The sequence below is a fragment of the Zeus faber genome, assembly GCF_960531495.2.
Source record: "Zeus faber genome assembly, chromosome: 7".
NCBI lineage: Eukaryota > Metazoa > Chordata > Actinopteri > Zeiformes > Zeidae > Zeus > Zeus faber.
In genome coordinates, this window is record NC_137203.1 from 33565481 (window position 1) to 33584194 (window position 18714).

An 18714-nucleotide genomic window follows, 5' to 3' on the forward strand; every position below is an offset into this window, starting at 1 on the left:
TATCATGGCAGGTATGTCCAATAATCACCAGGAATTACTTTACGAAATAATATCGATACACGCAAGAATAAGGCAACAAGGCGCTGAGGTCATATTCATTTGGTGCTCATACAGGCATTCTGGGTAACGAAAAAGTGGACAAACTAGTCATGCAAGCTGTTAAAAATAAAACATACACAACACACACCTATTAGTCTCTCAAAATCAGAAGAAAAGGGCATTGTATGGAAGGAAATCATTTAAGAGTGGCAGCAGCACTGGGATCAGGAGATAACATGAAGACTTACATTCCATTCAAAATATAGTTGGTGTTGTAAGAAGTAGGGGAGGAAGTTGGAAGGGGAGACAATCATGACTAGGTTTAGAATAGGACACAGTAATCTGTACACTGTACAACATTATAGGGAAGCATCCAACCGGTTTTTGCGGCAAACAGATCCACTTCTGTTCATTGTCAGAGACCGGAAACTGTAGAGCATGTGCTTGTTAATTGCAGGAAGTATGTAGCAGAGAGAAAGGACATGATGGAAGAAATGAAAAGATTAGGGCTAACAGGAGTAAGAGTAAAGAGTATACTGGAGTGTGGTGGAAGTGGACAAGGCAGAAGATTCTTGGTCAGGTGCCTAATGAGGACAGGGCTGATGAGGAAAAGCGTACACACTGGCTATTGTAGGAATTAACTCCAGAAGATGGCAGTAGTGCAACATTTAGGATGTAAGCTGCCGTTAAACCCCAAAGAAGAACTGGCGCTGCAAAGCGACAGGCTGCAGTGAGGTGGATTGTAAATGCAAGGGGTGGATTCTCCAAAAGGGTCCAGCTGCAGACCTCTCTCCTGCAAGAGGATCCAGCTCTCTTGAGACCAGTTGTCCCTCCTGAGGCCCCTGGTTCTGTGAGCCAATGGGGTTTGAGCATCGCCTCCCTCCTGAGGCCCCTGGTTCTGTGAGCCATCGAGCCATTGTATTTTCTGCTTCCATGTCATAGGTCACAAAATCAAATTTAATTTTAAAAAAAAAAAAATTTAAACCTGTGCATTCAGCATTCTGGGCATACAACACAGAGTTTTTGTATGCCATTGCATCTAGGACAGAGTTAGTCTGCAAGTGGAGTTTGAGTTCTCAACCTGCAATGCAACTCTTTATCAATTCTTAAATTGTCAAGAACTGCTGCAACAACTCTGTCCTGTGGATGACCTGTAGAATGACAAGAGCACAGTTTTTGGTCATAGAGAACCACCACCAACTCCCCTCTTTGTAGAACTACAGTATTTATCATGTTTGAGTCTATAAACCATTGATCACTACTTCAAGAGGGGGAGAATCAGCACGGGTGAGAAACATAGAAACAAACAGCAATTACACAAAATCAAACATTGGACAACATGTATTGAAAAACAGTTATTTAGGTCCAGGAAAACTGGAGCTACAACTGGTCACGTGGCCTCTTCCTGTCAAAGTTATGTTATGACCGCCTGTGTGTGGGGGTGTGTGTGTGTGTGTGGGTGTGTGTGTAAGATGTCCACCAGTGAGTGTACATGACTTATCCCCATTGGTACTGGTGTAGAAGGTCGGCATAATGTCACAGCGACCTCGAAGCGGAAAGGGCCCCGAAGCCCCCCGAAATCGGTAGCCTTGTAGACACCCTACGGCTGCAGGAAAGCCCCAGTACCCTGCCATGCGGCCACAGAAGCCCCCAGAGAAGCCAGAGGGCCGTGGAGCAGTCCCCACACCCAGCCCCGAGGAGCATTACCCAGTCCCAGGGAGCACAAGGAGGCCCGGCACCCCAGGGGCGCACACATACAACCAACCCCCAGGTGCATGCACAAGATGCAACCGCAGGCACAGAACCCGGGCCGCGAGTCAAGGCACGGACCGCAGGCCCGGATCCTGGCCCTACAGCGACAGACTGACACCCGGTCCGAGCCGCCCGCCATGACGCAGGACTCCCATGCCCACCCACGCCCTGCCGCAAGGGGGAGGCCCGCCCCACCGCAGCTGACCAAACGCCCCACCCAGCATGAGCACCAAGTGACTGTACACTTTGCAGCGTGTGCTCAGCGTGGGGCACTTCGATGTTACTCCCTCCACCGATGCCAGCAGGCCACCAGATATACAGGCCCTCCACCACCCTCAGCATCTGGGGCACCCGGCGCAGAGAAGCCGCGCAGCAGAAGCAAAAGGTCTCCCCCCCACACCGGCAAGCAGTCCCCCCAGGAGCCCCGGAAGGCACCCGGCGGCGGTCTACGCTGCTCCGCCAGGTCGGCGCACGCCGTATGCCACCAGGCGCAGGGGCCCACCCGACCCGCCAGCAACCGGCCACCCCAGAAAACCCCAGTGCTCAATGTGTGCTGTTGGTAAGTGCAGTTCAAATGGCGGGGGTTGGGGGCGCGAGTCCTTCAGGCAAATCAAACCTGAACCACTCGCACCCCTCCTGCCCCGCAGACCCTGGTCCAGTGGAGTGTTGTTCGGAGTAGGATTGGTGTGCGAGTGTATGTGTTCTAAGTTAATATGAGTGGGATTAAAATTTCAGGATGGACGAGAAGCACGCTTGGGCAGGAGCGTGACAGGCAAGATGGCAGCTGCCTGCAGCATCCCCACCTACATGGCTTGCACCCCGCCCATCCTGGAAGCTCGGCCTTGTGTGGTGTATGTGCTGAGTATGAGTTTTGGCACTGGGAGAGATAGGTGAATCGCGACTGGATCGATGCAGAGGCTCAGCAGGCCGGGGAGCAACCATGCGGACCCCCTCCCCCCGGAGCCGACCATGCCCTTGCACGCCCACCTCCCATACCTGGTGGCAGCCAACCTACAGCAATCAGCCACGGGCACAGAGCGGTCTGCCATGCGCCTCCGCCATGCCAGCTCCGCACCCCCATCGGGCCCCTGGTCAGCCCCTGGTCAGCCCCCGAGCATGCGACCACAGAACAGAGGGCGGCAGGCGATACCCCCACCCACAGCGACGAGCGCCCTGCACACCGAGAGCGCCAGAGGACAGGTACCCCGGCAGCCCGGTAGGAGAAAATATAATGATATAAAAACAATTTATTAGAAATCTAATTATAAACATATGAAAACGATATACTGTAATATATATTACAAATAAGAAATTAATCAATATTAGTTATTTAATAATTGATCGCAAAAACAAATGTATTAATTTCATTAATATAGTTATATGTATGAGTGCCTTTTCAATCATTCCAAACTACAGGGGATAAGTATGAGCTCTGAAGCTCCACAAACTTCCATTACATTGATAATTGTCACCCAGTTATTTAAAACCTACCAGATTAAAAAAATACAAATTCCACTGTAGCTGCAAGCAGTGATTGTAGGGGTCCAAAGAAAAAACGTTTTCAACACAGTAGGTAGGCTATTGATTCCCAACAATTTTATTTTATGGCCTTTTAAAGCATGTGCACACGGGAATGTCAAGCGTTTCTAACGTCAGACATGAACAAATCAGTCATCTTGATGTTCAAAATCAAACAAAAAATTCTCCATTGCCCTCTGACCTTCTTCATCATGTTTTCAAGTAGTTTTTCTATGACTTCCTTTTGATGTCTGGATCCCATCATAAGATAGAAGAGTTCATCTACTTTCCCTTTCACCTCCGGATGAGGTTGTTTCTCACCCACTCAGCTCCCAGGAATGTGCTCTTGCATAGTCTACAAGACAAAAACAATTTGAAGTCCTTTTACAGTGTTCCATTGCAACAGTTCTACAGCTCTAAACATTTCTCACCAAAAAGGTTTTTTCCCTTTGGTTACAATTTTCATGCAACCTTTGACCTACGGAAAAATGCAAGGTCACAGTTTTCATATAAAGTGCTATAGACAGAGTAATACAGTACTGGTGAAGAGAAACATACCAATGTTGTCTTGTTATCCCATGTGAGATGGGCCTCATCTGTGGAATGAAACGTAAATAAATCATTCATTCATTCATTAATCTCTGAATATGATATATCAATACATGCACAATCATCGACTATATAGCATAACAAAGACTACGTTCACATTGCCTAGGTGTCGCAAGCGGCTGGACGCGAATGAGTTCTGAGAGATGAACGCCTGGAGTTGTTGGAACGCTTGGACTTATACTGCTTTCCAACTGCACCAAAAACCCGGTAACACCCGCTAACATCCAGCATTTGTCATCAGTGGGAAACAAAAAACCCGGGTCTCAGTGCCGGGTTAAACCCGGCAATTGACAAGTTTTAATCAGCTCCACCTCTGATTGGCACTGATGTGACCAGGACACCCAGGTCAACCCACTAATTTTGGCCCCTTTACCCGCGCAATACGACACACGTTGAACTTCCGGACGTTAGCGCATAAATTCAAATAAATAAATTCCCCTTCCCGACATGTTCGTGACATCAAACATGACACAGAAAACTGCATTTCTCCCGGCATTTCTCCTGGCAATGGGCAAGGTGTCATTCGGCTATTGTTAGCGGGTAAAAATAAAATTAAATAAATAAGGGGTTAACCCACTCACTTTGGTGTGACAACGGTATTATATTACTTCGGATGATGATGTCACAAAGCCGCTCACTACTGAAACTCATCAAATTACGTCAAATTAAATTTGTTCACTAATTTCTACTCCAAATATAGATCGATATTGATCAAACTCGAACGACAAGACCGCAGCCCCTAATAAGAACAATAATTATAATGATCAGGAAAAATGAAGAAAACCGTATGGTGTTTTAGTTATATAGTGAGTTGCTGATCACACATTGTACGTTTATTAGAACAGCATTTGTTGGAAAGCTAATGCTGGCGGCTAATGAGCTACCACAGGCTGTATACAGTAAACGGCAAGCTAATGTTAGCTTACTCGCTGACCTCAATGGGAAATTATAATAGTACACTAACAGGCTTACAGTCGGAGTTAATGCATTTAACTACAAAGCGTTCATTCTGAATACAAATATGAATCAATTACCAGCATTATTGTAATATTTGATTACATAAAAGTAGTATTAGACTAAAGTTACTTAGACGTGTAGTCGTTTGGGGCTTTGCTGCTTCGCTTCAGTGCCCCCCACAAGCTTGAAGCACGACCACGAAAGTCGGAACTAACTTTTAAATTAGGCTTTGTTGATCTAATTTGAGGGAAGATTCAGCAACTGCATTGCTAATTTCTCACCTCAAATTTGTTCAGAAACGTTAGTTACCTACTGTAACTCCAGATTCTATGACTATAAGCGCAGCCATTTAAGGCTATCGTTGGGTTTAGCCCTCTCGCGCACCCGCAGCACTGAAATCTTTTAGTCCACGCCCACCTACTGTGGGCCTCACTTACGGACGCACCTTGCGTATAAGTAGTGGGTGCGACCGTCAATCAGCTCCCATAAAATAGCTTTTTCTTCAACCATTTTCCGGGGCTAGTGAGACCCAAAGCTTAAAGGGCTGCACTTATACCCATAGAATCTGGAGTAACAATAGATAAATAACGTTTTCTTTTGTATAAGCTCCGCCCTTTAAGGCTATCACTAGTTTGTTAAAGGCAGAGCAGGATATAGTCTATGTCTCACTGGGTCCGCCCGGTATCATAAGCACAATCATACCTACTCCAGTAACAAATCACGCTCCATTCCCAGCCACTGTGTCATGCGTAATGACACACCACAGGACTCATTTCAGCAGAAGAATAACTTTTCTATAGTGGTATACCGGCTGGGAACAAATAATCCTCCTGCTGTGATGAGTGGAGACGAGGGTTACGTACTGTAACTGTAAGGAGAGCGCACAAAAGATCCGGGACCAATCACTCTGACAAAATATTCAGTCCAGAGTGAGTCGTAGAAAAACGGGAGACATCCTGCAAATAAAAGAAGAGGTACAGTGCAAATGTCTTCCAATGACATTCCTCCATGCAACACGTGGAGGATGAAATTCCCCTGGGGGAGTGTGCTCTGATGCTCTCCGTGGGATCCGTCCCAGAGGAGAGAGATGCCTGTGAAATAGCCTCACACAGTAGTGTGTGTCTCTGTAGTGCAAGAACAGGCTCTGTGAATGGTGGAGGTGGATGAGGGTGGGGGTGATGTGCTGCCAGGGCTTGGTGTGAGTGAGAACCCTGGGAGCTGAGTTCTGCACATACTGGAGCCTGTCCAGGGCTTTGCTGGAAACCCTGGACAGGACTCTGTTACAGTAGTCCAACCGGGAGGCGATGAAAGCATGGATGAGGGTTTCTACCACAGAGAGTGAGGGACGGAGACGGGAGATGTTTTTGAGGTGATAGAAGGCGAACCTGGTGATGGTGATGTGACACTGAAAGGAGAGGGTAAAGTCCAGGATAACATCCAGTTTACGGACCTCGGGAGATGTTTTGATGGAACACCCGTCAACGAGGAGGAGGAGCTCTCCAACCTTCCGCAGCAGCGGCTTTGGGGCCACAACCATGAGCTCTGACTTTTTGCTATTGAGTTTCAGTAGGTTAGTTGTCGATCAGGTTTTTATGGCATGGAGGCAGATGACCAGAGACTGTGGGGGAGCTGAGTGGATGGTGAAGTGCTGAGATAAAGCAGTGTATCATCAGCGTAGCAGTGGAAGTTGAAACCATGGTAACGAATGATCTGGCCGAGGGGGAGCAGGAGATGAAGAGTACTGGACCGAGCACAGAGCCTTGAGGGACACCATGGTTGACTGAGGCGTGAGGGGAGGAGGAGCCGTTTATTTTGACAAACTGAGTTCTGTTTGATAGATATGATTGAAACCATGCTGTACCGGTGACGCCAAGGAGGTCGGATAGGCATTTGAGAAAGAACTGTGTGGGAAACCGTGTCAAAGGGAGAGGTCCAGGAGGATGAGGATACTGATGTTACCGGAGTCTGCAGCGAGGAGGTCATTGGTGATCTTCATTAGGGCGGTCTCTGTGCTGTGGTGTGCTCTGTCGGCTGACTGCAGGGGTTCGTAGAGCTCATGGTTGGACAGATGTTGATGGAGCTGGGCGGCCACTGCTCTTTCCAGGACCTTACTGAGGAATGGAAGGTTAGAGATTGGCCAGTAGTTGTTGAGATCGTCAGGGTCCAGACCATGCTTCTTTAGGATGGGAGTGATGGAGGCAATTTTGAAACCGGGGGTAACTGTACCAGATGCGAGGGAGGAGTTGATCATGTCTGTGATGGAGGGACAGAGGGTAGAAAGGCAGGATTTCACCAACGCCGTTGGCATAGGGTCCAGGGAACAGGTGGAGGCTTTGGCTTTGGTCACCAACCTTGAGACTAGTGAAGCATCCACTAGGGAGAAGGAAGAGAGAGGGGGGGGGCAGCTGAGGGCACACTGCCCAGTGTCTGGGACACGTTGGGAGGAGAGGGGGCAGGGACCAGGAGTTGTTGGTGAATAGTGTCTACTTTAGCCTGGAAAAAGTCCAGGAACTTTGGTGCAGAGGTCAGGGGTGTCGGCATTGTGGGAGGCAGCAAGGGAGTGTATATGGTGGTGAATAGTGTTCTGGGGTGGTTTTGCTGTGAGCCAATAAGGGTGGAGTAATATTTGATCTTGGTCTTGGAGAGTTCCTCCTTGTAGGACCGCACATGGTCTTCAAAGGCCAGACGGGCGACAGTTAGGCCAGTTCGGTTGTAGAGCCGCTCCAACCGACGACTGGTGGCCTTCATGGTGCGGGGGTCGGTGGTATACCAGGGGGCGCGGCGGGTATAGCATACAGTCCAGGATTTAAGGGGGGCCAGAGTGTCCAGGCTACTGGATAGAGCAAAGTTATAGTGGGCGACTAGGTGTCAGGGGGAGCCAGGGCCATGTAGGTCGCAAGCAGGTTAGATAGAGCTGGTGCACCCACTGACAATATTCCTGAAGGTGATGGTACGACCAGGGTGCTGCATGGGCAGGGGGACACGGACGGTGAAGAGGACGTTGTGATGGTCCGATACTGCCAGGTCCAGGCACCGCAGATGGGGGGGGGGGTAACGGTAGAGCAGACTAGGTCTAAAGTGTGACCTTTAACGTGGGTGGGGCCTTGGACATGCTGCATGATGTTAAAATAGTCCCAACAGTGACAGGAATTCAGCGGCGAAGCTGCAACTGGAGGAGTCGACGTGGATATTGAAGTCTCCCAGCAGAAGGTTAGATGGAGACTTGGGGACAATAGCTCCGTAAGCTCAGACATGAAGGTGGTGGAGGCCTTTGGGGGGGGGGGGGGGGGTGTATATGACGACAATCTGGAGTTGTGGAGACCCAGAGAGTGAGAATCTAATATACTCAAAAGAGGTTCAATTTCGGTATGGGGATTTCTGTGACCAGGATGTCAGTTCGGTGGATGACAGCCAGCCCTTGGCCCATGGCCTACGGAGCGGGGTTTCTGAAAGTACACATATCCTGGGGGAGTGGCTTGGTTGAGTATTACAAAGTCCTTCTGATTTTGCAATGTCTCAGCAAGACATAGAAAATCAAGTTCTCTGTCAGTGATAATATCACGAATAAGTTGTGCTTTATTATTTAAGGAGCGGGTGTTGAGCAGCATGAAGGAAACTATAGAGGAGTAAGGCAGGATGGGAGAAGTGATACTGTCAGCATAGACCAAGGGCTTCAGACAGCTAGTGCACACGTGATGTGCTGCGCTGTGTTGTCGTAGACGTGCAACACGGAAATGCGCAGGGGATGATATTACAGGAACAGCGTTAGCGTTATTGGAATCCGAATGAATAAACTTGTGTCGGAATGCTCTGTATATATAGCAGGGGCGTTGTAAGAGTCTGAGTGATTTAATAACGTCCAGACAGATAGGCGCAGCTGAACATGAAAACATCCGAAGGATGAGAGAGGAGTATTTGAGCACCATATCGACAGCAGCAGATAGCCAGCAAGCTACGAGCCGAGAACGAGAAGCCGAGCCTCGGACAGCCGCAGCCTGCAGTGCAATGACAGGAGTAGGAGAGAAGTCATGAACAGTCCAGGTAGTGTGCCAAAAATCAATCCATTGGGGGATAATCCAAGTGTGGAGGGAGGAGGAAATCCGAGCTGAAGACCCAGGAGATGAAGGAATCGTGCTAGCTAGCAGGGATAGCTTGATAGCTGGGCTGCGGATGCTAACAGCTGATAGGCAGCTAACATTACCCCCTGACAGCTGATCGGCAGAGAGGGTAAGTACCGTAACGTAAAAACAGAAATCCACGACCTTCATGCTGTTGTAACAGGATGGTGGTATGAAGTAGTGAACTAGCATAGAAAGAACTTTAGGAAAGCAGCGAAAATACTTAAATTAAACCTAAATGAACCGACTAAGAAGCGGCGACATAAACGCCAGCATCCTCTCAGACCGGAAGCGATTAGATTAAGATTAACCACTAACTCGCTTCCCAGATGTCAGAGCTGCTGCAGGTGTGGGAACCATGATGCGCCCATGCACTCCGGGGCTATCAGAATAGCCTCCAGCCATTCCTCTTGCACTCTGTCATAGAATCAACGGGACCGGTGGGAAAGTGTAAAGGATCATAACTGGGTCATAACTGATGCGCAAACGCGTCCACTCCCAGCGGAAGATCGTCTCGCGGGCTCAGTGAGAACCAGATAGTCCACCGTGTGTTTCTGCGTGCGGCAAACAGATCCACGTCTGTATCAGCCCTCTTGTTCAGTACGGCCGGAATATACACTGTTCTTATGGAGAGTAAGTGTGTGTGCGTCCACCACAGCAGCTGTCTGGCTGTGTTCAACAGCTGTGCTGAGTACACTCCTCCCGGAGTTTTATGTACAGTAGGCTGCCATCGCTGCTGATTCTGCAGCAGCGAACTGAAATGCTGGATCACTTTCCACACTGTGAGGAGTTCCAGTGTATTTACGTGGAGAGACATCATACCTCCCGTCTTTCTTGGGATCAGGAAATAACGGGACTAAAACCCCTGATTTCCCTCCATGGGGGACCCTGTAAATTGCATTTTTCCAAAAGGAGTTCCCGTAGCTCTCTTTGAAGAGCGAGACACTCTTGGGATGACAGAACTGTTTCCAGAATCCCATCGAGGCGAACTGCAGTGTGTAACCTCTGCTGATCAGCCTGTCCATGCAGTTGTCCAATATAAATAGGCACGGCCACTGTGAATAATGCGCTGAGAGTTGGCGTGCATTTATTTGATGCGCAGCGGTTGTTACTGAGACGAGCCAAGCTAGGGCCCCTGCCGCCGTCGCCTGTGTCGGAGTGTTCTCCAGAGTGACCCATGGGGAACTCGGACCAAAAGGACTGAGCAGAAGTCTCTGGTGATCACATTATGCACAGACTCCCTGCCAGGGAGGGGTCACTGACATCATTAAGTTGCCGTGTAGGAGGGGGGTGATCATAAACGTGACGCTGGGGGGCGCTCATACTCTCACACACCAAAGAGAGAGGAGCGCACACTGTGTGCGTTGTCCACACGACGCTTAATGGCACTCGTAGGTTCATCACTACACATATCTTTTGCAGAGAAATGTATGTGGCGGAGATTTGACTGAATGGCAAGGGAAAACTGTTGCTTTGGTGCCGTGAATCCGCGTTGCCTTTTAACTGAAGGGTCAATGGCCGCCAGCTCACACAGTGTGGGGGATGCATGTACTCTATAACAGCTGTGGCTGAGTCGACAGACTGAATTTCAACGGGAAGACAGCTTTAAGTTGATCTTTGTGTTTTTTATCAAAACAGTGTACACACAGAGCCCGAATTAATACAATCAGCACCCTCCAAAGAGTCACTGGTGCCTCCTTTGCTTCCTCGGCGGCTCCTGGGGCGGAATGGACCAGGTGCAAGCTGGGCGGCGGCTCTTAAAACCCCGCCAGGGAGCTGGCTGCTTCGCTGGGAGCGCTGTCCACGGAGGCGACGAAGGAGGAAGCGGAGCAGGAGGGCAAGACGCGGCCGTGGCGGTTGCCGGGGGGTGTCTGTGTGTGTCGTCGGCCCCGCCAATGACCAGTAGAGTGTTGAGGGTGCGCCTCAGTTGTATCTTCTCATCCTCTTTCGACGTCCTGTGCATTTGCTCGACCAGTTATTGAAGGTGGGACCCGATCATGCCGTTCGGCTCGATGGGGCCGTCAGGGAGCTCCTTTATCATGGAAAGTGCATTGGTGAGACCGGTCCAAAAATCTGGACGCCGCCTGGTTTCTGCTGGAGGGACGGGTTGGTCGCCGCCCACCAAACATACAAACGTTCTCACCCCGAGTACCGGCGGCAGGCATGGATTTAACGGAGGGAAGGGAGGAAAACCGTGCTCTTTAAAGTCTTCCACTTTATCAGTCCACATGGACTGATAAGCCCCAAGCCCCATTGGCTCACAGAATAAGAAGCTGTGGGTGGAGTCAAATGCAGAATTAAGGCCATGCTCAAACCCCATTGGCTCACAGAACAGGGACCTCAGGCTGGAGCTCATACTCAACCCCCATTGGCTCACAGAACTAAGGGTCCTCAGCAGAAAGGTCTGCAGCTGGACCCTTCTCACAAAAAGGTCTGTGGTTAACACAAGCTTAAGACATTTTCACTTTTTATCCATTTTTGCAGTTAATGGGGAAAGCCGGTGATTTCCTCGAGCTGAAAGACGGACACTGGCTTTGTGATTCAGCATTCGCTGTGGACATATTGGCACACATGAATTAGCTGAACGTGAAGCTACAAGGAAAGGATCAGTTTGTATACGACATGTAATCGAACGTGAAAGCCTTCAAGGTAAAATTGACTTTGTTCTGTAAACAAATGACAAACAAATAATTTGCACATTTCCCCACGCTTGCGCCGCTGAAAGAAGCCCCTCAACATGCGAGCAAATAAAGTAAATCGCTGGACGACCTTCATGGAGAATTCTTCCGTTGACTCTGATTTTGAAGTTTGAAAGGTCACTTAAGCTGCCGTCATGCTCCCTGTCTTTCGATTATGAGGCAGCACCGCAGACATTACAGTTGGAGCTGATTGATCTTTAGTCTGACTCTGTACTAAGGGAGAAGTTCAACTCCGTCAGACTGGATACGTTTTATGATTCACTGAATGAGACAAATTTTTCAAACATCCGACAGTTGGCACAGAAGATGCTGGTGTTATTTGGCTATACCTGTGTGTGTGAACAGATGTTCAGTGTGATGAACATAAGCAAAACAGGCCAGAGCCCAGCTTACTGATGAACACCCGGGCACTGAATTTCCACAAAAAAAAAAAAAAAATGGTACCAGATTTGGTTGCGCCGGCAAAACCAGGTGACCAGCAACAGTGTTCTCATTAAATCCATCAATGGTGAGTTATTAATTAAAAAAATGGGATAAGAAGAAATCAATTTCACATATATTTTACACTTTATGCTTGCTCATTCTTCACCTCATCTACTAATGGTCTGGTCCACCGGTCAGTTTTAAAAACAAAATGTGGCCCTCAAGCCAAAAAGTTTGCCACTTGTGGTTTATAGCCTAACCTTAGCTTTTTACTTCTGGCGATTGCATTTGCGCTTCAAAAATCATAAAAGTGGTGTTCATTTGTGAAGATTATCTTGCTGAAGGAAACGTGTGATACTTACACATTTCTAAACTTTTGTTTGCCACACAGCTTATTTTCTGCACTATTCCAAAATCCAGTGGAGTTTTTCCATTGGATTTTGGATTATTGCAGAAAATAAGCATTTTGTCAAGGGAACCAGGGCGATGCTAATTTCCAGGTTGGCCTACAAAAACACGTCATCCCTGCAGCACTCTATTAGAGCAGTTAGTACAGCCTTGCAATTTTGATCTGTCAACACAAGATGTTATTTCCCTTGTAATTATTTTAGGTGTGAACACTATATTATAACAAAATTATGATTATGTTATTAGGAGGATGGTGAGCATTAGTATTTTTTTAAATTTTTTAAGATAAACACCAGCTACTTTATTAGGTACACATTGCTAGTAGCGGGTTGCCTTTAGAACTGCCTTAATTCTTCGTGCCATAGATTCAACAAGGTGTTGGAAACATTCCTCAGAGATTTTGATCCATATTGACATGATAGCATCACGCAGTTGCTGCAGATTTGTCGGCTGCACATCCATGATGCAAATCTCCCGTTCCAACACATCCCAAAGGGTCTCTATTGGATTGAGATCTGGTGACTGTGGAGGCCATTGGAGTACAGTGAACTCATTGTCATGTTCAAGAAACCAGTTTGAGATGATTTGAGCTCTGTGACATGATGCATTATCCTGCTGGAAGTAGCCATCAGAAGATGGGTACACTGTGCTCATACAGGGATGGACATGATCAGCAACAATACTCAGGTATGCTGTGGTGTTTAAACCATGCTTAATTGGTACTAAGGGGCCCAAAGTGTGCCAAGAAAATATCCCCCACACCATTACACCACCACCAGCCTTGACACAAGGCAGGATGGATCCATGCTTTCATGTTGTTTACGCCAAATTCTGACCCTACCCTCTGAATGTCGCAGCTGAAATCGAGACTCATCAGACCAGGCAACGTTTTTCCAATCTTCTATTGAAGAAGAGGAAGAAGCATCTTTAATTGTCACGCAACACACCACACTACATGCATACACACACACACACACACACGCTTTGGATGGTGGCCGGTGAAATGAGGCCTCTGCATTTGACCCATCCTGGCTTGTCCTTCCTCCAACTGGGCAGCCAGGAGCAGTGGGCAGCATTCGTCTACGTGCCCGGGTACCTGGCACCAAGTGTCCATCGCTGGTCAGACGATGATGTGTGACCAGCGGAGCACGGTGCCAACAGCGCCCCAGGCGGGTATCGAACCGAGGACCTTCTTGCTGTGAGGCAGCAGTGCAATGCACCACACCCAGTGTGGTCTTCTGCTGCTGTAGCCCATCTGCTTCAAGGTTTGACATCTTGTGCGTTCAGAGATGGTATTCTGCATACCTTGGCTGTAAGTGGTTATTTGAGTTACTGTTGCTTTTCTATCGTCTTGAACCAGTCTGCCCATTCTCCTCTGACATCAACAAGGCATTTTCATCCACACAACTGCCTCGCACTGGATATTTTCTCTTTTTAGGACCATTCTCTGTAAACCCTAGAGATGGTTGTGTGAAAATCCCAGTAGGTCAGCAGTTTCTGAAATACTCAGACCAGCCCATCTAGCACCAACAACCATGTAACATTCAAAGTCACTTAAACCCCCTTTCTTCCCCATTCTGATGCTCGGTTTGAACTTCAGCAAGTCATCCTCACCATGTCTACATGCCTAAATGCAATGAGTTGCTGCCATTTGATTGGCTGATTAGCTATTTGTGTTCACAAGCAATTGCACAGGTGTACCTAATAAAGTGGCTGGTGTATATCTCAATATACTCTTTGTGCTATTTTTCTGTATTCCATTGTCTATACATACTGTATATATTCCACATCCACTAACAATTATTGTCATGTATGATCTGGAGGGCCAGATTAGTTGAAAGTGACCTGGAAAAAAAAAAGAGAAAAACTTCCAAGTTGAAGTTCAAACTGACTGCACCAACTATACTGAAGCATTTGTAGTTGATTTGAACATTCACAATCGTATACATTGTTTTCCATTACGGTCCGTGGCACACCCTTTTGGTAGACATTCCATACTGGAGGAGCTGGAGACCATGGAGGAGGAGACATCCTTCAAATGTAAATTTGGCAAGTGTATTAACATTATACAAATAGGAAATATGACTGTTGTGATGTTGACTATTTAATATAAAAAATTGTATCATAAATCTGGAAATTTGTCATTTAAAAAAATGAGTATAACTCTGAAAATACATGGATGGCACAAAATACAAATAAAAAAATAATTTCAGTAATGGGACGGCAAATAAGACAGCAAATCTCTTCCATTTAATATTTTACTATTTCCAAACAGTAAAACATAAACACATTATTAAAAAATAAAAAGCTGCACACTTACACAAAGTAAGCAGCGAGTGCGGCCATTTTGTCTTTGGGCTTTTTGGCGGTGCCCCGGCGGCCCCTTCCACGGCCCCGCCCGCCGCGCCTGGACACCCCGCCACCGTGCATGGGGTGCCTCATGTTGGCATGTTTAAGCTCCACTAGGTCCTGAAAAACCCGGTCGCAGAACACGCAGCCTGCGTGTTGTGTCTCGCCTGCGGGCAGCGGGCTCCGCGTCTTGTTGAAGTCTACCACCACCAGAGAGGCATCGCACGCCTCGCAGCTCTCCTGTGCCACCTAGTGGGGGGTGGGTGGGGTGGTGGTTGAAGCATGGGGGGATATTCACCATAAATTGAGCTGTTTTTAACTTTTTGAAGCAATCTGCTCTACCAAAAAACAGTCAGAGATAGCTGTTTAGCTGTTGGTCATGGGATTGTTGCTGAAAAGTAACAGTGGCTGGGATTAAATTCAGTTACTGGGGGCAGATACAATCATATTCTTACATTTACTACCATGTTAAAAGGAAGAAGTTATCATGCGCGTCTCATATTAGACTTTAATTTAAGTATTGAATATTTTACGAATTTTAATATTTTATTTCAACATTTGACATATTGAATGTTGTTTTCATTTAAGGCCATGGGAAAATTCCTTGCTTTACTGAATAAATGGAATTTTTTCTCTTTGGTGATCTGAACAAAGATTCGATCAGTGGTTCAAAACTGTGATACGATCCGAACCGTAAGTTTTGTGATCCGTTGCACCCCTAGTAAAAAGACGATGGGGGAAATATCAAGACTGTCATTTCTGACTCAGTAATGGACACACTTTTGGATAAAGCAAGGACGGGTGATCACAGGGAATCACACATTTTGGGATTCCAGCCGACACTGTAGGAGCTAAGACTTGAGATAAACATTTGGTTAAGTTTCTCTTCAATAATAAGTATGTATCTCAGTTAGTACATAAGTTAGAATAATAAGTACTTTGGCACACACTAGGGATACAAGTAATGCTGCCAAGAAGCCAAAAATCCTCACATGCAACGGACAGACAACTAAATTGATAGTTTTATGTGCTTACCTGCACCCTGTGTGCGTGCTCGAAGAAGTGCACCACCACGTTGCATTTGTTACAGGCCATCCTCCACTTTGGGCCCGAGGTTGGGTCCAGCACCAGGATGCCACTCTCGCACTCCACGCACTGACCGATGCCCAGAGAGTTGAGTGAATGTTGGCAGGACGGATGGGTGCATTCATTACACCCCATGCCTGAGAAATAAGGCAGGTGAACAATTGTACATGTATGTATGTATGTATGTATCTTTTGTAGAGCAAGAAAACACACACACACACACGCACACACGCACACACACACACACACTATCAGATCTTCAGATGTTTTGTTTCTGACAAAGTGTAATTAACTGATGTTATATTTCTGGATCATACTGTGAGTAAATAATGTACGATTTAAACATGTATGTTTGCGGTGAAGTTCAAATAAACTTGAGTAAGGAACAGTTCTCATTTCAGGTTCATTCATGTCTTATGTCTTCCCCAGTCTCCCGAGTGAAAGTAATTGCTGTGCGGTTCAGATAATAAAGGGTAAAATGGTATTTATTTATATCAAATATGTATATATTTAAAGCAAGAGCAAGTGTCATACTTAGGCGCACAATTATGGTTAATGCACAGCAGTAGTTAAAGCATTGATATGTAACGATATGTAACAATTTTAACCATAGACTACACATTGTGAAGGGGTGTGCCTAGAAGTATTTCTCCATTTTTATAATGTGAGCTCGTTCTCATCTAGATCAGTCAGTCATCAACAGTACAAAGGACTTATGTCTGTTTACATAAACCCTTACATTGAGTGCAATAACAAAAAAAAAAACCTTTCTTTTAACTGCTTATATTTGGATAAGGAAAATAAACAGTTCACCAGTTAATTTACAGCTTATTACATGATTTTGCAGCCCAGCCACCAATTCACATAATCTGCATGACCTAATATAAACTAAGACCCACTTTCACACAATGTCCCGTACCTTGGGCATTCAATGAATAAAACCAGCCTGGTATAAATAGACCCAACAGGTCAGTCCAGTGTGCATAAAGCCCAGCAACGAATGCACAGTTGACAACTTTTCTTCCCACAATCCTTCTCTGATCACTTCCATTCTTACTCTCAAGCAACTGGTGCAATTACCCCAATATGCACGGGAGACTTGGTAGAGTGATCTGGCTAGAGAATAGATCAGGACCGTCACACATCCCCACCCCTGAAGGAGGTAGACCATTGCCATGGAAGGCGTAACTTGAACGGAAAATGCAAGGAAGCTCTCATTTACAGTATCCAATTCCAATACATTCATTTCAAATCTTTAATACACTTTTTTTCCCCCTCAACTGGTAACGTAACGTAGATTGTGGGATTTTGGCGTCAGGGGACCCAAAAAAACTCTCCACATTACCCTCCAGAGCCAAGGTCTTCATAACTTTTTTTCTGCTTGTCAGCCGAGGGGCAACGACCTTTAAATTTGAAGACTTTAGGGCTGGAAACTCAAGTCTTCTCATTACTCTCCTCCCGTAGAATGTCTAGGACTTTGCAGTGCTCAATTTCTTCCATTTCCTTCACCGAGGGGCAGCAGGCCTTAAGGTGTGAGACATGGACAAGGCTTGTGTCCTCACTAGTGGCATCCGTTATCGCTCGGTAGTTCAGAGGGCCCAGCTGCCCAACCAACCTATATGGTCCCCTCCATTTGGGGGCAAGCTTGGCTGAGAAAGCTTTTTCTGCTCTTGAATATGGATGGGAGTGTACTCACACCCGATTACGGACCTGGAACTGCAGTTCTCGTCTCCCCTTGTCATAGTTCATCTTTTGTTTGACAAGGACCTTCATGAGGTTCTTACTTACGAGGGCCTTCAATTCATAAAGCTGAACCTGATCGTAGGATGCAGAATCAGGAGGAACCTTCTAGGGTTGCAGAACAATATCCAAAGGACATGGAACTGGACGACTCAGGTGCAGGAGTGACTCCTGTGGTCTCTTGCACTGCAGAATTCAGGGCTGGGTCCCTACGTAGAAAGCAACCATTGTCTTCAGGGTACGATTTACCCTCTGTGAGATTTTTTTGTGGGTGATAGGCTATCGCCAATTTATGTTAAGGTTCCATCTTTGACAGGTCTCTCTAAAGATATCAGAAATAAAGTGTACACCCTGGTCCAACAGGATGTAGTCTGGCACTCCCCAGTGGGTCAGGATCTCTTTTTTGAGGATGTTGGAGACTGCCCTCGCTGTGGCCTGGAGACTACCAAAAGCTCCACAGACTTGGAATAGTAATCTACAAAAATCAGTCAGTACTCGTTCTGATTCAGGCCCCTAGAAAACAGTCCCATCAAATCCACACCTAACATTTGCCCAGGTTGGGAAACCAGTTTGTTGTAGCATACCTGCAGTTTTTCGGCCTTCAGATTTGTATAATTGACACACCTGACAGTTATGGATGCGTGCCTTAACATCCAGGCAGGGATTGGTCAGTACAGCAGAGCTTGCAATTGCTTGTCATTTTTGAACCTGCCCAAGTGTCCAGCTATTGGCTCTTCATGGAAGTGTTGTTTCAATTTAAGTCGTATCTGTTTGGGTATGTACACCTTAGCGTTTTGTGGAGTAGCTGCACTGCATGGTAAACGTTGTCCTCAATGACAGTCAACTTTTTGGAAGTGTTGATTTTCTTTTCTCTCTCTTTCCAGGATTGTCTGGTACGAAACCTGCACCTCTGGATCATTCTGTTGGGACGTTTGGGGTGAATCTCAGCTGCTCGACAGGACAGTAGCATATGTAGGATCCACAGGCCATCTGGACAATGCATCAGGGACAGTATT

The 18714-nt window shown here is 46.8% G+C and overlaps 1 protein-coding gene across 4 annotated transcripts in view; it reads right to left on the reverse strand.

Annotated features, from left to right (window-relative positions):
* Positions 1–3252: 3252 nt before the first annotated feature.
* top3b (DNA topoisomerase III beta) overlaps positions 3253–18714 on the reverse strand; it is a 49133-nt gene continuing 33671 nt past the window's right edge. For 2 of the 4 annotated variants that reach the window (XM_080004640.1, XM_080004639.1), the window contains 4 exons: positions 15908–16095; positions 14844–15121; positions 3868–3905; positions 3253–3664 (listed from right to left, as the gene is read on the reverse strand). In XM_080004640.1, the coding sequence (XP_079860766.1) occupies positions 3902–3905; positions 14844–15121; positions 15908–16095 (470 nt within the window). In that variant the 3' untranslated portion in view covers positions 3253–3664; positions 3868–3901. Of the gene's footprint in view, positions 3665–3867; positions 3906–14763; positions 15122–15907; positions 16096–18714 lie in introns of those variants that run through there. The other 2 variants (XM_080004641.1, XM_080004638.1) reach the window with 2 other exon arrangements.